Source organism: Eublepharis macularius, chromosome 11 (genome assembly GCF_028583425.1).
Source record: "Eublepharis macularius isolate TG4126 chromosome 11, MPM_Emac_v1.0, whole genome shotgun sequence".
Classification (NCBI taxonomy): Eukaryota; Metazoa; Chordata; class Lepidosauria; order Squamata; family Eublepharidae; genus Eublepharis; species Eublepharis macularius.
In genome coordinates, this window is record NC_072800.1 from 74772362 (window position 1) to 74794688 (window position 22327).

Genomic DNA, 22327 nt, shown 5'->3' on the forward strand with positions numbered 1-22327 from the left:
TTTGGCTCTGAGAGACTACATGGCAAACTTGGGTTAGCTTCTGTATAATGTGTGAAAATGGCCAATAATTACAGCTAATGGTCCAATAATGCTATATCTTTATTCATACTAAACAAGAAAAGTAAATTACAAGACTTGTTTGTCTTCAAGATACTGATGTGAGGTTCTAAATTTTGGGTTGGGGAAGGGGGAAATAGTATGGAATTAGTGCAAACTGAAAACTGCTAGCAATTTAGAAGCAGGCCCCATGTCAAAAACATTTGGAGAACCACCGGCATAAACAAACAGAAGATGAACGTGTTACCTAAAACGGTATTTCAGAAACTATGCACAAAATGCACTCTCTGTTCACTTAAAACACACAATTTCCAATTTGAAAATAAAGAAAATTAGGGCTGCAGTGCTCTCTATCATGCAACCACCAATTGCCATATACATCTTTCACAAGCTATGTAATTAGTTTAATGTACCAATTTAATATAATCAACCAAATCACCGGGGTACAAAACAGAACAAGACCAAGAATTCTAGGGAAACCGATAAAGAATAGTCAATGCATAACTTAAGCTACATCCAAGCATTTGACAAATATTACATTGTTTCATATTACTGTAATTATAAGTAATAATAAGTTCTGCGGGTAATTATTTCACTGACAGCTTAGCATTATAAATTGTTACCTATGTTTATAGTCTGACAGGCCTGGAACAGAAATCTGGTCACAGGAGCAGATTCTTTCACAAGAAAATGTATCTAGTGACCAGTCGTGTGGAAGATGTGTCACCCATGATGCAGTGAGGCACTACAAAACCAGCAGGGGTACGTTGCTGAACAGAGCCATAGAGATGGAGCTGGCTGTTTACAAGCCATGGAGAGGTCGGAGAGTAAAGCAATAAGGAGAAAAAAAATATGGTTAAAACACTACTTCTTCCATTAAATGAATGAAGTAGAGCTTTAATCAAGTGGTGTACATAAGCATTTTATTGGGATAGACTTAAAGAACTATGAGAAAACACAGCTCACTGGGCTTCTGTGTTTTATTTTATTTATTTATTTATACCCCTGAAGAAAACTGGTGTAGTGATTAAGAGCGGCAGGACTCTAATCTGGAGAACCAGGTTTGATTCCCCACTCCTCTGCCTGAAGCCAGCTGGGTGACCTTGAGTCAGTTACAGCTCTCTCAGAGCTCTCTCAGCCCTCCCCACCTCACAAGGTGATTGTCATGATGATAACAACAACACACTTTGTAAACCATTTTGAGTGTGGCATTAAGTTATCCTGAAGGGCGGTATATAAATCAAATATTATTATGTCATAACTTTCTCCCCAATGTGGACTCAAGGTAGCTTACATAATCCTCCTTTCCTCCATTTTATCCTCACAACAACCCTGTGTGGTAGATTAGGTTGAGAGAGTGTGATTGGCCCAAGGTCATCCAGCAAATATCCATGGTAAAGCGAGGATTTGAACCTGGGTTTCCCAGAGCCTAGTTCGGCACCTTAACTACTACACAACACTGTCCCTCATGCCACACAATCCCCAGATACTTTAGAATAGCAAAGATTTTGCCCCCTTGCACATTATATTTTGTTTTGGATTTTTCCATATTAAAGAGCTGCATTCTGTAACGTGAGGCGGGGGGGGGGGGGGAATAAAACATGCCCGTCCTCCCTGCGCATTTCTTTCATATCCTGGCAACAACATGCCTTACCATTCGAGTTCTGCATATAGATTGTAGCATTACACTGATTAAGGGTGACAAGTTTTGAATCACTCCCGAAGTAAACTGGACTTTGTAGAACTCTCTTGGCTCACTCTTGACAGCTGTTGCAGTGAAGTAAAACATTTGCACAACTGAACCAAGCAATCACTGGCTCATAACAAAGAGTGATTGTTAAGTGACCTTCAATTATTCCAGCTATAAGGTACCCTTTTGGGTGGGCCCCTCATTCTCTCCACGTTTTGCAAGCTGCTAGGAGAAGTCCATTCCTCTCTTATCTTTCCAGACATTTCCCCATTTATAGCACGTCTTAAAGAAGCCTTTTGGGGAAAGAATAAAGACAATCGCTTATAGCTCTGTGACTATAAAGCAACCTTCATTAAGAATATAAAGCAAGCAAACAAGCCACGATTCTATGTCCATCGTAAATCCCATACTGAGAGGCTCCCAGAGCTACATCAGCACTCATAAGTGCAATCCTAAGCAAAGTTATACCCTTCTAAGCCCATTGACTTCAATGGACTTAAAGGTGTGCACCTCCACTTAGGATTGCTCTTTCGGTCTTGCTACAGAGACTCCAGATTATTTGAATAAAACCCTTTATGAATCCTCCCAACACACCCTCCAAAGTCATAACCCAAACATGGGATAGAGTCACAGCAAATATTCCTCACAATAGGGGCTCTGCATAAATCCTCATGAATTTATATTAAAACTGGATTTTTATTGCATCCACGGTGGTGGGGGGGAAAGGCAGAGAGGTAGTAACCCAGATCACTAAATATCAAAAGTTAGCAGAACATTTCTTTCTCAAGTCTGAGTCTGTAGAAAAGCAAACGATTTTTATCATTCTGTTTGCGAAAAAGATGCCAGTTTATGGTGTCAACAGTGGAATTTTTTTTAAAAACCCTCTAAAACACCTATAAAAGTCTGAAAATTATGAAGAAAACAAAGGGTCCAACCAGCCTCCACACAAGCACGTTCTGATTGCTAAATAGGTACCATAGAAGCAGGGCCGGTGCACCCATTGAGGCAGATCCGGCCAGGAGGGGGCGCCGGGGGGCGGGGACGTGCACCACGGAGCTGGTGTGCCTGGCCCACAGCTGCTGCAGCCTGCCAGCCTTCCCGCTCCACACCGCCACCGCCAACACATACTCCCGGCCGGGCACAGCAGCCGCGGGCCAGACACGGCAGGTGTCCGGGGCAGCATGTGGAACCTCCCCAGCCACCCGCTGCGTCTGACTGGGAGCGCGGGCAGCCTCTGCATGCCGTTCCACCCACCCACCAGCCAATGGGGCCGGCTTGCTGTGTGATGACGTCACACACAGTGACATCATCACGCAGTAAGGGCAGCCGTGGGCCGCAGAAACCCTGGCGCCACCCCTGCATAGAAGGAAAACATGGTCTGGATCAAGCTTATAGATAGGTTTGCCAACCTCCAGATGCAGCCTGGAGCTCTCCCAGAATTACAAGTTGATCTTCAGACTTCAGAAATCAATCCCACTGGAGAAGATGGCTGCTTTGTAGGATGGACTATGGCATTCTATCCCACTGAGGTCCTTCCCCTCCCCAAATCCCACCCTCCCCAGCCTCTGCCTCCAAATCTCCAGGAATTTCCTAACCTAGAGTTGGCAATCCTACTAACAGAACAGGGGAGCAAGGTTAAGTCTTCCCCCTTGTGCTCTTTTCCTGACCTCAAAGTGTTCCCCTTCCAGAGTTACTCTTCACCTGCCTAGAGAAAACATATAGGTTGCTTGTATGTTACCCTCAGTGGGCAAGTAGGTTTCCAGGGATCTGACCTTTTAAAAAATGAGATGGGACTGCCTGATCTGAATCTGGATCTCTCAGAGTTATTTAGCAATAAAACACACACCAGAGATTCATTTATGCATTTTCCATCACTTCACCTAGTTTGACTTTAAACAGTAAATCATTATCCCAAGTAGGCTTGCCTCTTAATACCAGCAGGAGAAAAATAGGTGGTGGAAGAGGGCGAGAACAACACTGTGTGTTGTCACTTCCAATTGTACCTAGAAGTGGGGTCACAATGCTATAGGAATTCTGTGACCTCTATAGTAAAAACCCTACAGATTTGGGGGATTCCTAGAGTGTCAGGAATCTCAGGATGTCACTTCCAGATACAACCATACTGGGAGATGGCCCACCTTGGTGGGCAATATGGTAAAGATAATCACAAGGAGAAAGACGATTGCTTATGTTTACTAGTGGGGGGGGGGGGTGCATTGAGGAGCATATTAGTACAAATGCCTAGTATAATTCCTGCTTGTTTTCTTGGAGCAGCTGATTCTCATGTCATGTCACAAACTACTTTGATAAGCACAAATACTGATACTTTTGATGCCCCGGCTCTAGAACAGATAAAGGGATGCTAATTCATACATGAGCAGTTCCTAGTGTGTATGGGGGGGGGGGGCGGCAAGGGGTGTAAGTTACTGCAGTTACTTTCCAAAATTTTGTGAAGTAGAAGAGGCACCATCTAGCACATAGTTTAGAAGACTTTGCCATCTTTTAATCCATCAGCAATCCGTGGCACATGCAATCTAGCAACTTCACAATGCTATTCTTCGCTATACTGAATGAACTGACGCTGCTTCTAGCAGCCCGTTAGAACTGATCTCAGAGGGATTATCTTTTGGAGTGAGGTAGGCTCCAACTTAGGCAAACTTGTCCATTTGGTGACCTATGTCTCACCAAAGCAAAGAATAAAAGCTCATAAATCCACAGGCTTTACCCAAATTAGTGTGGACCAGAATGCACTGGTGCTAGAAGTAGTAATAAAACCATGACCTTTCACTTTACTATAGCCTTCTGAAGGTACTACCTCATAGCAACTCAAAGAGCTGTCATAATTCTCTATTTAAGAGAAAAAGAAATAAATTGTTAGCACTTACAGAAAACCTTACACTGAGTAATAACTCATTCCTTTGTCTACTACAGGTTAGGCAGAAAGCTTGGATTTATATGCAAAGAGAGGAACCTCAGATTTTAAAGATCATTCACATAACTGTCATTGCAAAGAATGAAGTTTAATTCAATATTCAAGTATCTTGCTTTTCCATTTCTTAAGAAATATTTACCCTGATATTACTGTATAATATTCTACAGCAGTAGTAAAAGATGACTTGGAATATTACAGAATGATTATAGGCAGAAGCCTCAGAGAAAAAAATCTCTCTGATCTTTTTTCAGAGCCTTTCTAAATTATATTAAAGGACATGCCACAATCTCTTTGAAGTTAGGCTGGGGTAAGTATTGCTTGATAAACAAAAATTAATAGCAAAATAAGATGGCCCATTGTTTTCCCACGGCAGCAGCTTATCAGTATTATGTGACAATTTTTAACAAATCACATTCACAGTTTTTACACTAAACAAAAGATGTGAATTCTCTCTCATTCCTTCTGCACTGGTCAAACATTCTTCCATCTTATGTGACTGTGACACGACTTGATTCCATTTTTAATGGAACAAAATCAGTTCCTAGAGGTCTCTTCTTTCAGATGGATATTTTTCTTTTTAATAGCAAAATGAATGTAAAAAGCGTATGATTATGGTATTTATGTTTCCATTAAAGTGTCCACGGCAAGTTGGGGGACTCAAGCCTACTATTTTGAAGCTATTTAGGTTTACAGAAGCACAGCGCTGATTTCATTTCAATTATATCTGAGGACAATGCGCTCTTGGTGGGAAGTGACGGCGTAGCGACAGCTAGTAAGCATCCATTAGCAACTGCCTTTTTCTTAGAGTTCTCTCACTGGATGACAGGGGGATACACATACGTGCATGTGAGCGTGTGCGTGCACACACACACACACATTGTATAAAGTCATCGGCAACAAAGCCCCCCCCCCATTATTGATCAACAGTTTTACGTTTTCTTTCATATGATGTAAAACATTACAGCAGCAGACATCTAGAGTTGGCTAAAAGCTTTTCTACAGGAATGGAACTCCCCAGACATATACTGCTATAACAAAAAAAAAACCCCTCCATCTTTGTGGGTTTTTTTCTTTCTCTCTGATGGTGATGGGGGGAGGAAACAACTCAAATAACTTCTGCACTTGTCAGAACACTACAAAGAACTGAAAACGGATAATACTCTGTATCTATTTACAATCCTCAATGGCAAAGCATCTATAACGCTCATTTTTTAGACAAATCAACCCGTTTATTTGCCCTAAAAAATAATTTCCCCAAATGATGTCCGGTGAGCCTTTTGTTTTGTTCTATAGAAATTTTCTCAGCTGGAACTAAATGATTAGTATTTAAGAAGGTTTTAAGCTTGCTACATAACACTGATATAGAACCAGAAGGAAATCGGCAGTTTTAGCATCAGATCCAGTGAAGACACTTCATATCAAACTATGTATATTTAAAACATTTCTATGACATCTTACCACACAAAATAACAAAATATATAATATAATATAAACACTTAAAAACATAAAAAGTATAAAAACACAGAAAGAGAGAGGCAGGATAATGAGAATCAGTGAAAGAACGCTAGATGCAAAAGCTTTCACCCACTGGCAGAAGGCAACAATAAAGAGTGACAGATGAATCGACCTGGGGAATGATTCCCCAAGTTTTGATACAATGAGAAGGTTCTTTCTCAGGCTGCCGCCTGTCAAGCCTTAGATGGTAGAGGCAACCAAAGCATGGCCTACAAAGAAGACCAGAGTGGATGGGTAGGTTCATATGAGAGAAGGTAGTCCTCAAGGCATCCTGGCCCCAAGCCATATAGGGCTTTAAAGATTAATACCAGCACCCTGAATTGAGCCCAAAAGCAAATTGGGAACAAGAGTGGAGTAATATGGTCCCTATGACCCACTTCAGTGTTCTGGCTGCGGTGTTCTGTACCAACTGTAGCTTCCAGACAGTCTTCAAGGGCAGCCCCACATGCAGCACATTGCAGCAATGTAATCTAGATGTTAGCAGGGCATATACCACAGTGATGGTATTTCCTTCCCAGGAACAGCCGCAGCTAGCTTACCAGCCAAAGCTGGTATCCAACAAGAGGCCCAGGCCCAGCAGCACCTCTAAGTTACAAATCTGTTCCTTTAGGGGGAGTGTAAACCCAATCAGAATAGGAGATATCCTAGTTGATGGGTCAGACTTTCCTCCCATCAGATGCTTCTCCATTTTTTAACCCCTCATTCATCCCCAAACTGTCTCAAGGTACCTGTTCACTGTTTGCACAGCCTCCCCTAAGGCCTGCTAGAAGCACAAGATAAAGCTGAACCTAACATCTGCATACTGCTGGCAACTTAGCCTTTGAGGTAGACCCAAAGCCACCAGTTACAAACCCAAAAGGTAGTCCAGAATATCATGACTGATAGTATTGAAGGCCCCTGAGAGGTCCAGGGGAATTAAAATGGCCAGCGCAGGTTTTTGTGCGCTGACTGATAATGCCTTTCTTTGTAAAAGATACTTTCCATGGTTTCAATCCCTTGGTACTCCCGCCCCAAGTTTCTAGTCCTTCACACCAAAGCAGTTAAGACAATAAAAACTTTTCTCCTGGATTACTGCAAGGTGGGGTTGTCAACTTTGGGCTGGGACATTCCTGGATATTTGGGAGCTGAACATGGGACGGGCAGAGTTTAGAAAGTGAAGCGACAGCAGGGATGTGATGCCAGAGTCCAGCCTTGGAATCTGCCTTTTCCGCCAGCGAAACTGATCTGCGTCGTCTGGAAATCAGCTGTCATTCTAGGGGAGCAGCTGTCTTCACCAGGACAGGAACCTCACTGCAAGGGGAAGTTCTGACTTCGTGGGGAAGCAGCTTACATAGATTTTGATTGCACATGAACAGACCACTTTAACACCAAAGCACTCTTTAAATCTTCCTTTTGTGCTGATTCAAACACACACACACACACACACACAGAGCCCACATTAAAACCCCAAGTATAGCCAAGAAAACTTCTGCATTACATCGATGCTATTTTCTAATTTTTGCCTTTGTTTAGAGAAAGGAACAAAATTTCTATATTTCTGATATTTGAAACTTCATAGAGACAGGTATTAAAATCAGAGGAGTTTGTTTAAAGAACTTGCTTGTATTACTCATGTTTGCTAGAGCATAGCTAGGAAAAGGTATGCTAGAAAAATCATACACACACACAGCCCAAAATGCAATTAAAACAAGCCCTTGATATAGACTGATATAAAGACAATGATTCTGTGAAAAGATCAGGTTCAGATTTCTCAACCATGGCCTACTTGTACTCTAGACAGGTTTCTTTATAATTTTGTAGATTAAAACTTTCAAAACAATCTTAGGTCCCAAATGAAATGTCAGTTTTTTAAGCTTGGCATCAACACAGAGCGCTCGCACAGTGTGCCGCACAATAACACCATTATAAATTAAATAGAGCCAAATAACTGTTATTTGTCATTTCTTGTGGCACCAAGAATTATAGGCAAAGAATGCTAAGCAGAACATGACCTAAGATAGTTATCTCTGTCAGATTTTTATCCCAGCCTCTGATACTTTAACCATTATTTGAGAGTACTGCAGAGACTGGAACTTCTTCCATAACTGAGTATAGTTGAGCCCAATAGCCCAAGGACTGTAGCTAGAAAATGTAGAAAAAGTACATTCTCTTCTATAAGATGCAATGAAAAAAAACAAGTATCAAAAGACCAAGCGACAGATTTGTGTATAACCAATGCATAAATGAGACAGAGAGGGATCGTATTTGCTGACCTCCACCCCCCAACTTCTATGTACTGAACTGAACCTCTGCAATGAGCTGATGTCCGATCTATTTAATATTCATATATGCACATGAAAGACGAGTCAGATGGTGAGGTCCCTTCTCTCTGTATATACTGGTTATAGATGGGTATGTCTCCATCAGGAGGCTAAGATGGTCACTTCTAGTTCAGATTGTTCCTGTGTAATCTCTGTTTTTCTTTGCCCGTACATTTACAGTATACTTTTCTTCATTCTCTTCCCAGTACTTCTATCTTACTCACAACCTGCCATTCTTCTTCTTTATTTTTAAGGTATAGTATCTCCATATGACTCTGGATCCTATGAAACTTGGAATGGCATCAGTGAACACTGGTGAAAAGATTCTGTCATCATTGTGGGGAAAAAGCAAGAACATAGCAAAATCCTTCCGGGCATTGCTTTAAAAAAATCAAAGACAGATACTACCGATACAAACATCATAGCGTACTGCTAAGGCTATTGATAACTGAGCCAGTAGCTGTTCAAAGTGTGACTTTAATTTGAATTATACTAAATAGTGGAATTTGGTTTCAAAAACACTTCTAGAAGATGAATTGAATTAAAATTGTCTGAAAAGATTGTACTGTTCCATTCCATTAAGTCTTGATTTGTGCAGATTCAATATTTTTTTCTCCACCAAGCCTTTTAAAAAGCCATTAATAAAATGCAGTTCTGGCTTTACTGTTGATGAACAGTCACCTACCTCCCTTGGCAAAATAAATAAATATATTGCAAGCCAGACACTGAAAGCAGAATATTGACTGAAGTCTGGTGCCTACCTGTCTGCAGGTGAAGCTTTTGAATTGCGTGCTTTCTTTACTTGGGCATATAATGCTTCAACCGTCGGTCCTTCCCTTGGGCTCTGAGGTCTATTGTTCATTGTGCCACTATTTGTGGATGGATTATATGAAGCGATTCCAGCGTACATTGAGTCACCATCGCATCCAAATGTCCTGTTTAAATCTTGGATCTCGGCATAATCTCGTTCCCGAGCTTGTCTCTCGCGAAATTCTCGAGTTTTGGCTTGAATTCTGGAAATGAGAAACAAGGCTAGATATATGTTTGAAAATGGCACAAAATACTTCTTTGCAAGAGTAATGGTTAACGAACATTGTCTAATTACCAAATGCTGTAAACAGCAATATATCAGGGCTGGGATGGATTCAAACTGAATTGGAATTCTTGAATATATTTTTCTATGTTTCAGTATATTTCAGTATAGTTTTGCACACAACAGCAGCCCAAAATGGTGATTTTTTAAAAAAAAATAAAGCTCAATAAGATGATTTTAATTGGTAATGGTCGGTAAGAGCAACAAGGAACTTTTCCAGCTGTATGTGACAACTGAGGGCTTTTTTTATTCCTGCCATTTACAATCTTCTCTGCTTGTGATTAAAGTTGAGTGTAGGCCTCAGGCTCAATCTACGTAGAAAGTAATACTGAACAAAAACATTTGTATAGTGCCCAAATCACCAAAACTAATCTAGTTGAAATTCTTGCTGACCACCACCATGTAAAGTTAAGTATCATATACCAGTTTGGTGTAGTGGTTAAGAATGGTGGGACTCTAATCAGGAGAACTGGGTTTGATTCCCCACCCCTCTGCTTGAAACCAGCTGGGTGACTTTGGGTCAGTCACAGCTCTCCAGAGCTTTCTCAGCCCCACCCACCTCACAGGGTGATTGTTGTGGGGATAATAATAACATACTTTGTAAACTGCTCTGAGTGGGTGCTAAGTCGTCCTGAAGGGCAGTATATAAATTGAATGTTGTTGTTGTTGTTGTTGTTGTCATATTGCATATGGCAGCTGGTTCTCTAAAGCCACCTAGCAAGGCCATGACAAAAATTAGATTAAACCTGAAGAACTGCCAATTCATTTCTTGGTCTCTTGGATGCATTTCAGACATTAGGAACACATGGGGTATATTTGACAGGCACAGTTTTAGCTAAATGCCAGGCTTACATGCTTTCTCTCCTTGCAACATGCCACAATTGAAGACATAAGTCAGAAGTCTTTAATGGTCTCCAATCAATCATGATATGTGAATTCAACCACCTTAACTGAGCACAGCTTCCTTCCCAGTGGCTTGTATCCAACAACATGTGCATGGAATGCACAAAGGGTTTTTTCCTGTGCTTTCTCCCCTTTTTCTTGCAAGCCCTTGTCAAACTTCAAAAGGATCAGTCTCTGGCCTGCAGGACTGAAGTAGCAAAATACTCATGTGGGTTGGGGGCTGGAAGGATAAGAAGATGAAATTGCCTCCTCCTTTCAACAGAGCTGCACTTGCAGAAGAGGGAGCCAGAGCAATTTCCATGCCGTAATGCACGCGGCTATTCTTCTGTGTGGGTCCTGTGACCGAGTCAGGAATGATCTTTCCAGGGGTTGGAAAAGGCTTTAGGAATACAGAGAATATAGGAAAAGTTAGATGGTTGGATACAAGCCAGTAACTGGGATTCATAGCGAGTTTAGTTCTGCTTACTGGCACAGAAATCAACCTCAATTAATTGTGATCCCATATTTGGATGTTACGACTAATTGTTATGAGCTGAACACTTCTGTCTTTAATCTTAGCCTGTTGCACAAGGGGAGCACTACATTAGCCACTACATTAATGCCAAAACTGGAATATCCTGCTGCTGCTATTACCCAGAAATTTAGTCTGGACATTCAAGTTGCCTTATGTAAACAGGCAACATTGACATCGATGGAAATGGCTTCAGTCAAACCATTCTTGGCATGTCACAAGGAGGCCCCAGCATGGTTTGTAAAGCCAGGAGTGTTTCTACTCAATTGCATGCCTGATTATTAATCACTACCATTTGTATGATAATGTATTTCACAAAGGAAGGCTATCACATTGCAACTCACTGGTCGCAGTATCCTTTGACCGTTAAAAGCACATGGTGGAGGTTTTATCGTATACTTAATCTAACTCTGCCCTTCATCCACTCACAGGCTATTTAATGTCTTTAAGCAATCCTACTTTATGGTTTCTATAAAGAACCCAGAAGTGTAACAGCTGATCGTGTTTAAATCAATAGAAAAACTTCCCATTGACTCTGTGAAGATACAATTTCATTCATTCATGGACTGTATAAACATCTTGTTAAACATTACCTACAATTAACATAAAAACCTTTGCACATTGCAGCCATGCTTCTCAATTTAATTAGCCATGCGAGACATTTTATTTATTTCAAATAATGCATTTATTTAGATAAACATTTATACAGTGTTTTATTGCAGTGTTTAAAGTGGCTCACAAGATGAAGATACGTAACAAATTTATGACAAACAAAAGCTACAAAAACAAACATCACAAGGCTGTAATAATCACAACCCACTAGTTAACAACATCAACTTTTAGCATGACAGAACTGTGAACCCCTCACTTCGGTGTAGTGGCTAAGAATGGCAGAACTCTAATCTGGAGAACCAGGTTTGATTCCCCACTCCTCCGCTTGGAGCCAGCTGGGTGACCTTGGGTCAGTCACAGCTTCTAGGAGCTCTCTCAGCCCCACCCACCTCACAGGGTGATTGTCATGAGGATAATAACTTTGTAAACCACTCTGAATGGGCGTTAAGTTGTCCTGAATGGTAGTGTATAAATCAAATGAAAAGGCTCTCAGCAGAACAGCAGCCCTGCATAACGTCTAGAATCTGAAGTCACCCTTTGGTCCTCCGCCAAGTTTAACTCTGAAGATTACCCAATACTGAAGGTTTCCTTGTTGTGACTAAGGGCTTCATCACATGACATATTTGGGTGAACTCCTAAGATATTTTCTTTTCCCATCTAAAAATGTGAAGCATAAATGTGTCACTCATATCTGCAAATATTTGCAATGCAGGTACACTGATTATGGAACCCTGATTGGCTTTAGCTCCTGACGATCTATTCAGTGGTGACTCGGGGACTGCCATGTGTGCAATGTATGAAATGACCCCTGGAAATTTTTTTCAAGAAACTTTGTGCCTCTGTTTGTTTGTTGTCTGCCCTTCTGATTGAGACTCAAGGTGGACTGCACAGAACAAGTCAATGTGATCAACAGCTAGGACGTTCAATAAACAATGCAACCGAGTATGCAAATGTAAAATTTCCAGAAATTTGAAAGCAGAAATCCAACACAGAGTTCAGACCGAAAGAAAACAGAACTTTTAATATACATGGTTTGTTTTCTACAAGCACTTCCAGTGTAAAATAGTAATATTTTAAGTTCTTGTTTTGACTCAGAGCGTTCTAATGATACACTGAATGCAACCCAGCCCTATCAGTACAAACGGGGCACAGGGAGAGTCTCCACTAGAGATGGGCACGATCTGCATTACAATCGAAAAAAACCCACGATAATGGTGATCGCGCGACTGGGACCCGGTGGATCGTGCTTGGGCACGGCCAACAATCCAGCGGTCGGGAGGGGGGCTAGATCAGGGCTTGATCGGGGCGATCGTGCTCGGATCAGGAAGCCAGACACTCAGGCACCAGCAATCTATTCCCCTGGCAACGGAGCCAGGGGAATGCCTGAGCTGTGTTTGCCCTCCTTCTGTCGCCCTGGAAACACAAATGGAAGCCCAGCTTGCCTTGATCAGCAGGGCTTCCTTCCAACCACGGAGCAGCAAAGCAGTCACCAGCTGGGAGAAGACACCCAAGGGAGGGAGGGGGAAGGGTGTGTTCTGTAGCCATGGGCACTCCAATCTCATCCCTGCAAACCCTGATAGGCAGCTCTGATGGCCAAACACAGACAGCCAAACACAAACACAGATGCTACCGGCATCAGCCACCGTTCCTGTATCGCTGGGAACAGTGGGGCGCCCCTCCGCTTTTGCCTCCACAATCCACGATCCATGGATCGGAAACAGGAGATGACCAGTGTGGATCGTTAATTCGGGATCGGCGCCGGCACCGATCCACGATCAGCTTGATCGGTATTTTTTTTGGGATTGTGCCAACCTCTAGTCTCCATACTCTTGGAAAGTTCTATCTGCCCTAAGCCAGCAGTGGGAGCCACGCGTGTAGGAGTGACTCCTAGCTAATATAGAAAGCTGTTATCTTGGGTACAGGGTTATGATGTCAAGTAATAGTTCAACTTAATTATTAGTAAGGATGTACATACCCAAGAATTATTCACATATGGATGCTGTGGACTAGGCAGGGAGGCTCCATTTTTATTTTGTACTCACAAGATCAAAGCCACTGAAAAGTTTATGAAAATGGGTTGAGATGTGGGGGAGGTATCTAAGGGTATCAGACCATGAGCTCAGCATGCAATGAAGGAATCAATTTATCCACTTCCCTGGTTATCAATGATTATATGAAATGACTTTTCAGCATTTTCATATTTATGGCTTTTCAATGCTTTTGACAGAGAAGTGATATGTTGCATGATCATAGTTCTGGGAAAACAACCTGCATTTATTTCAGACTGTTTTTTTACAATTTGGGTTTGAAAAAAGCCAAGAGACTGGTTTCAGCTTTAAAAAAATGGGTAGAGATTACTGGAGAAAGGGATTATCCAATGTTTTTAATAGGTGGGGAACAGGATAACTCTGGCAATTGCACAGAGATTTAGCTTGGACTGCATATAAACCTCTTTAACACATTAAAAATATTTTCAGAAACATCCCGTCTTTCACATTGTAATAGAGTTGCTTTGCTAAACTACACCAACAGGAAAACAACAGTACATAAGGCTCTCTCAGAGCCAAAACACACCAGAAGAAATACCTAGGTTCAGCACGTGTTCTCTTACCTCAAGGTTTGCCAGGATCTGTAGGCGTCCTGGAAGCTTAAAGTTTAGCATTTACAGAGCAGCAGGAAGGGAAATACAGGTGCCTGTATTTCCCTTCCCCTTCCTGCTGCTCTGTAAATGCTAAACTTGTTCTCTTACCTCAAGGTTTGTTGGGAAGTGTAGGTGTCTTGGCAGCTTAAAGTTTAGCATTTACAGAGCAGCAGGAAGGGAAATACAGGCGCCTGTATTTCCCTTCCCCTTCCTGCTGCTCTGTAAATGCTAAACTTGTTCTCTTACCTCAAGGTTTGTTGGGAAGTGTAGGTGTCTTGGCAGCTTAAAGTTTAGCATTTACAGAGCAGCAGGAAGGGGAAGGGAAATACAGGCGCCTGTATTTCCCTTCCTGCTGCTCTGTAAATGCTAAACTTTAAGCTTCCAGGACGCCTACAGATCCCGGCAAACCTTGAGGTAAGAGAACACGTGCTGAATCTAGGTATTTCTTCTCATGTGTTTTGGCTCTCACTCTTATAACTATATACACAATGGTAGTGGAGGTGTTTTTCAGAGTTGCAGTCCCATGTAGTAACTTGCATGAAAATAGTGGGCAGGGATAATTTCAGAATATTTTCAATTGCTCCAATACTGTACAAAGGGTTGCCATTAAAAGGTAGAAACTGCCAGTTTTCAGAAGTGGGTGCATAAGAAATTGGTTCAGGACAGCCTTCTGTTGAAATGCAGAGGCGGAGAGCGCCGTCAAGTCATAGCTCACTTATAGTGACCCCTGGTGGGGTTTTCATGGCAAGAGACCAACAGAGGTGGGTTTGCTATCACCTGTCTCTGCATAGCAACCCTTGCCTTCGTTGGAGGTCCCCCATCCAATTAATAACAAAGGCCAACTCTGCTTAGCTTCTGAGATCTGATGAGATTGGGCTTGCCTGGGCTATCCAGGTCAGGGCTCTGTTGAAGTGCTCTGCTTATTTTTCTTTAATCTAGATGCACTGTTTTAGCAGTAACAGATATTGTTGGTTCTGTTTTTACACAACGTTGCAGTGTAATGTGAACTGCCTTTGTGAAAAAGTGGCCTTTAGTATCTTAATAAATAACCAAACAAGTCATTAGTAGCTGTAGTTGTTTCACTCCTGATCACTCTCTAGTGGCATGGGAATCACATAGTAAGGAGATGGCTGAAGATGGATTTGAAAGGGTGCAATCAGTGTGGCCTGAGCATTTATAGGCTGTACTTTCCTTCCTTAAGTGCAGCCTCTTTCTGTCAGACTGTGGCTAGATAAGGCACTCTCTGCAAGGTTCCCTTTAGAAGCAAGAATAAGTCCAGTGTCTGGCAAAGGAAGTTTTATTACAGAAAAGGTCCATTATAGTCCACTGTCCTGAATAGGAGACTCAGGATGGTACATGATCATTGTTACCAATGAAGAGCAAGCATAGGATACAGAGTAACAATACCCATCTGGAACAGCCTCCCCCCACAGTTCTCAAAACAATATCTTTCAGTCCTGGGAAGCTGCTCTCCTTCAAGGCCAATGCTTGGTGGAACGGTGTTAGACACAACAATCTCCTCTGGTGGGAATGCTGCCTGGGAACTGGTGCACCTGGGGAGAAAGCACTTAAACACTAGAAGCATTAGAAAATGGAGTCAGTACAGTTTAGATATATACTGGACCTGACATTCTGCCCCCCTTAAAATAGATCCCCCCCTGGCTTATATGGATAGCGAGTATGAAAAGCTTTGGTTAATCTAGGAGCATGAACATGTGCAGAGTTCACCCATTCATCGTAACCAGAATCAAAGTCCTTCCAGCGAATGAGGTAAAAAAGCTGGTTTCGCTTGAGCTTAGAGTCCAAGATTTGTTGTACCTCATAGTGTATTTGGTCGTCAATCAAAGTTGGAATGGGTGGAGCTTTGATGTGCCATTTGTTGTCGGTGGGAGCTCTCTTTAGAAGGCTGACGTGGAACGTATCATGCACATGGCGCAGGTTTTTAGGCAAAGTTACAGCAACAGTTACCTTATTTATTATTTTGCGCACAGGAAAAGGTCCCAGGAATTTTAGAGCGAGTTTGCGGCTGGTTTGAGCTAGCTTTAGGTTTTTTGTGGAAATATACACATGATCTCCAGGTTGTAATTCCCATTCGGCCACACGATGGCGATCTGCGTATTTTTTGTAATCCAGTTTGGCTTTTTCAAGGTGTTTCTTAATAAGAGTCCACTGCTGCGCCGCCTCCCCCCACCATGAAGATACATCTGGCAGTTTAGAGGAATGGAGAGGGGGTGCGTCTAACGGGAAGGGATCGAAGTGAGTCCCGTACACAATTTTGAATGGAGCCTCTCCCGTTGAAGCGTGTACACTGTTGTTATAGGAGAATTCAGCTAGGGGGAGAAGGTCCACCCAATTATCTTGTTGAAAATTAATGTAGCAACGAAGAAATTGTTCTAAAATTTGGTTAGTCTTTTCGGATTGTCCGTCGGTTTGTGGGTGGTGGCTTGAACTGATGCCTTGTTCAATATTCAACATTTTCAAAAGCTCCCGCCAGAAGTTGGCAACGAACTGTCCGCCGCGATCCGAAATCACCTTGGACGGAAAAGAATGTAATTTCACGATGTGTTTTAAAAACAGATCCGCTAGCTTTCGCGCGGAGGGTATAGCAGTACAGGGGATAAAATGTGCTTGTTTGGAGAACAGATCTACCACCACTAAAATACAATTATGTCCTTTTGAGATAGGTAGATCAGTAATAAAATCCATGGATATTACTTCCCAGGGTCTGTTTGGTGTTTCCAGTGGTTGCAGGAGACCCGGAGGCTTCCCTTTCCTGGTTTTGGCGCTGAGGCAAACAGGACAGGAACTAACGTATTGGGAAATGTCTTTGCGCATGCCCGGCCACCAGAATTGTCTTTGGACGAGATGCAAAGTTTTTAGATACCCATAATGTCCAGCAGTGGGAGCATCATGACAGCGCTGCAAAATTTCCAGTCGGAGGCTGTCTGGGACATACAACTTGCCCCCGGCCAACCAATCCCCTTGTGGGGATTGGGTCAGTTTGCTCCGTGGAGCTCTATCCCCCTCCTTCTCTATTTCAGCTTTAAGTTTCGATTTCCATTCCTGGTTGGCTGGGAGGGGCTGCTTGGCGCGGCTGCGAGTAGTCACCACGCCCCCAAGTTGCTTAGGCGAGAAGACCGTGTCGACCGTCTCCGCCTGTTTGCTCTTATGTTGGGGCATGCGCGATAGGGCGTCCGCCAGAAAGTTAGTTTTGCCCGGGAGATAATTTAGAGTGAAGTTGAATTTCGAAAAGAATTCCGCCCACCGCAATTGCTTGGCATTCAGTCTGCGTGGGCTCCGGAGGGCCTCCAAATTTTTATGATCTGTCCAGACCTCAAAAGGGTATCGCGCCCCCTCCAGCCAATGTCTCCAGTTAGTAAGGGCTGCTTTTACTGCAAAGGCCTCCTTCTCCCACACATTCCAATTCCTTTCCGCCGCAGAAAATTTTCTAGACAAGAACGCACAAGGACGCAATTTCCCATCCTCCCCCTTCTGTAGCAAAACCCCCCCTATCGCCGTATCGCTGGCGTCGACCTGTACTATGAAGGGGGATTGTTCGTTGGGGTGGGAGAGGATGGGTTCTGTTACAAATCTGGGTCGGGCAGGCGGCTGCAATCTCGGTCTGGCTGGTGGCAATGCAGGAGGTGCTGGCCGTAGCGGTTGAGGTTGGTGCGGCGGAGTAATGATCGGCCGCTGAGGGGTGGGTTGGTGGGGTCGTAGTGGTGTAGGCCCCATCGGTTGGTTCGGAGGTGGTCTTACGGGCTGCTCCAGTGGCAAACGTATCGGCTGCAGCGGCGGGGTTAGTTGTGGTCGAAGCGGAAGGGGCCGCAGCGGCGAAGGCTTAATGGGTGGTGGGCCGCGCGGGCTTGCCCCTCTTGGCGTCGTGTCTCTGGGACGCACAGGCTGGTCTTGTGGCGCCGGTAGAACTTCCCCCGAGGTTTGCTGAATAGGAACCACTTCTAGCGGTCGTTGCGGTAATTCCTCCTCAGAAGGGGCCGGGAGTTCTTCCGTCTGACCCGGCCGAACTGTTGTTGGAGAAGCGGGAGGGTGTATCACTGTCGTCTCGGTTGGACGGGTTGGTCCCTCTCCTTCTCTTGGCTCCTCCGCTGGAGTCTCCTCGGGAGACGGATCCCCGTCCAATTTAGGGGGTTCCGTTGGAGTCCCTCCGGGCACCTCAGCTGGAGTATCCCCGCTCGGCGGAGTTTCGTTTAGTCCAGGGTGTTCCGCGGGCGATTCTCCCGGTTTTTCAGGGTAGGTTTCCTCCTCTCCCGAAGGTAGCGGCTGCTGCGGGTCGACCTCCACTGGATAGGACATGACACTTTGAAGGGTGGCAATTTGTATCGCCATTTCTTCAGGCGAGATTCTCTCTCCTGCCCCCATTGACGAGATTAGGTGAATGGCATGAGCCAAACTTTCCTCCATATCGATCAGCCTAGCTTCCAACTGTTGCATTCGGCTAGGATCCGGTTGCCCCATCACGGAACCTCCCTCAGTTGTACTCACCGGGGAAAACGGCCCCCAGGGCGGAGGATCGCCTTGATCGACTCGCGATCTCGCTGCTAGAATTCCTTTGGCTAGGCCCGTCACGACCGAGATGCCGGAGTCTACAGCATGGGTACGGCTTTGTATTTGCACCCAACTTTGCTCAGGGACTTCCGTTGGCTCTTTCCACGGGGCAAGTTCCGAATAATCCCAACTCAGGGCGCCGCGGTGAGATGTGTTCCCGTCCGTCCGTTCGGTCGTCCTGTTCCAAAACAGCCACGGTTGACTGCTGTCCAGCTCAGGGACCGTCTCTAGGCTTCGGCGCCCATCCATCGAAACTCTTGGATGTAGCCCTCCGGCCCGGCGCTCCCGTGTTTCTCGGGGTCGGGCTCCCCACTCCGACGGGGTGGGTAGCGAGAGCAAGGGAAGAGCTGTAGCCCTCGGCCTTGTCCCCTCACTGCTGAGGCCAATGTCCTTAAGAATTAAATACACTAGTTTAAGTGTCGTTAGCTAGGACACATTGGACTCCGAGAGTGTAAGTCAGACCATTTGGTTGGTTTTCCAGTTCTGTTCTGGTAAAAACAGCTCAATCTCAATAATTATTTAACAGAAAGGCTTATTTTTTTAAAAAACAGGTATTAAAAATGCTGCCTTACCCACTGAGACTAGACGGATGAAGTTGTGTGTTGGCAGGCGGGCTGTGAGTGGGCCCCATGTTGTCAGCTTTTGGGTTTATATTACCTTAGGTTTGGTCTTGCAGTCTCACCAGACTTGGAACAAGAAGCGGGAACCGGCCCTCGAAAGACCCACTTTATCAGCCTTTCACTGGAATGGACATAAAGCAGCTCAACCTGTTTCATCACCCAAGCAGAATCCTGAGCTCCGCCTGCCGCTCTTTGACGGTCATGAAAGAATTTTTTTATTAGACCCAATCGGTCTGGGAAAGCATGCTTTTCACCTTACTGGGATGTTCCTTCTTCAGAGATAGGGGTGAACTGGTAATTGGTTGAAGTTGGCTGCATGGCTAATGATTCGTTTTGCTTCATAACAAGGCAGGCAGAAAATTATCAGCATTAGGGGGATAATTATAAGATGTTCACATGAAGGCTACCCTGGCTGCTACAAAGGATGGCAAGGTACACACAAGGCTGAGTAGGCCACGCTGAATATGGTGGTTAGAGATGGCTATAATGGGGAACCTAACTCACAAGTACCTCTTACTGCAAGAGTAATTTATCAAGTGCATCTTTAGTTGTGCCAAAGAGACGTCTTGGATGACTGGTCACTGCAGCACTAAGTTTGTTAACAATTCACACTGCGATGCCATTTTCATTTTAAGAAATTTGCAGCTTGTTTAATTCTACAGTTTCTTTGCTCAACAATGCAAATTCAGTAAAAACAAAGAGGAGCAGTCTCTTGACGTTTCTGCATTTCCCTCATAGTTTTAAGCAGGAATAATTGTATAAAAACATATATAATTGTATAAAAACATAGCTAAATAATATGCATTGTTGGCGGCATCAAAGGCTTATACCTTGTAGAGGCAGGATACCAGCATTTTAAATTAAAAAATAGACAACCTTAATTACAGAATTCAGAAGAGTTTGTTTTGCTCTCTAAGACCTCCTGGACATCTGAATTTAAGTAAGATATGTTATTTCAATCAAGACACCACTCATCAATAAATACATTGGTGGAAGTTAAAGGCATCCTCGACTGTAGGAGTTCTTATACTTCCTTTGTTCAGGAAATGTTTTCTACATCAACTTGTCAACTGAAGAACTCTTGCACACTGGGGCATATTCTATGGTGTACATGGAGTTCGTATGGTGCACTGACCTTGTATGAACTGAAAACAGACACCCAACTTTTTCCTTGTAGCAGAAAACTGGGCAAGCTGTCTTTCAGGAAAAAAGCTATTTCCATTATTGATCTTCACACCGAAATACTCTTAATAAATTCCAAGGATACAGAGGATCAACAAACAGAGTCTTTAAACTTCCACCACGCTGGACAAATTCTCGCATTTTTGTCCCTCTGCTCATTCACTCTTTTGATATTCCACAGTTTTATAATCCTATCTAAACATGCCTGTAGCACTAATTTGGCAAAAAAGTATGCAACTGGGCATGAATGTATTAAGCAAATATGCTGGATGTCAAAAGTAACCTATGGCTTCTGAAGGAGGGCAACTGTTCTCAAGAATCCAGTCTTTGTGAAGGAAACTATCTGGTTATTATTACAAAATGTAAACTGTGGCGTAGTGTCATCATCAGTCAAGCAGCTACTGATTCAATGTCCATGACACAGATTTGAATAATAGCATTGAATTAACACATACTAAATATTAATGAAAACAATGATGGCATTCAGTAAGGTATATGACTTACTGAATAGTAGGGTTTCCAGCCTCCAGGTGGAAGCCTCCTGGAATTACAACTGATCTCCAGGCAACAGAGATCCATTCCCCTGGAGAAAATGGCTGCTTTGGAGAGTGGACTCTATGGCATTATACCTAGCTGAGGCCCCTCCTCTCCCCAAACCCCACTCCCCAAATTTCCAGGAATTTCCCAACCCAGAGCTGGCAACCCTACTGAATAGACTGAGAGCACAAAAGGATCCCTTGACATGCAGATCTTTATTCTTCTACTAACATCTACTTCACTGTGGCTGAAGTGCAAACAATGGTATTTTGAGTAAGCTTCACAAGACTCACCAACAAATAATCCAATCAAAATTCTAATACTGATCAAAAACTCTTAAAACTAAAGTAAAAGTGATCAGTTAATAAGAGTTACTACTCAGAAATCCCTTTATATAACGCGCAAAAGCTATGAAAATATTTTGCTCACGAGAATGAAAGTTTAGGTTTCCCAGTAAAAATATTATGGTCTCCTTGGGAATTCTGGAAATACATCAGGAGAGTATCGTGCTGTTCATACCCCGACTCCATCTGATATTTTAATAGCTCCAGATGGCCTGTGCGGGAAGACGGCACTCTCTCTATTTTATCATGACCTCAGAGGGCACAATTTATCTGAAAGGGTGGTACTTTCAATTCTTTCCGGACTGGGTTGGGTATGCTTCCCATTAAACATCCGCGCTTATTTAGACCAAACTTTCACTGAGTCAACAAAGATAATCAGTTATCCCAGTGCTATCAAATGTAAAATGTGAAGAAAGGTATTTTGTTTGATTCTCCTCACTATCCATTTTTCAGTGAACGGAAGTGCCTTGATATTCGTTTTGCATCGTGTGGCTTTTCTTAGTGCATCAAGTCAACTAAAGAAAACAGTACTGGTCTTACATAAATACAATATTTACTCCTGATAATAAACATCTAAGCATGTCTCCCAACTTTCGAGGGTGTTTCAAAAACAGCATACGTCTCAAAAGATTCATGGTTGCAAAATAATGAATATTCACATTTTAAAATGAATTATTTGTCCTTTGCCATTGTCATAAATAAAGCACTTTGGATTTGCATCAGCAAAAAAGTATTAAATAAACTAATGCTCTAAATAAAGTAATAAGGTTAATTTCCTTCCTGCTGTCACTAAATTCATGTTAGCAGCCTCTCTTCAGCTTGAC

General features: G+C 43.2%; 1 protein-coding gene across 1 annotated transcript in view; it reads right to left on the reverse strand.

Moving 5' to 3' along the window:
* Positions 1 to 22327, reverse strand: part of PARD3 (par-3 family cell polarity regulator) — a 706595-nt gene that overhangs the window by 131397 nt on the left and 552871 nt on the right. Inside the window, exon 22 of the mRNA XM_054991157.1 lies at positions 9256 to 9507. Within this exon, the coding sequence (XP_054847132.1) occupies positions 9256 to 9507 (252 nt within the window). The remainder of the gene's footprint in view (positions 1 to 9255; positions 9508 to 22327) is intronic.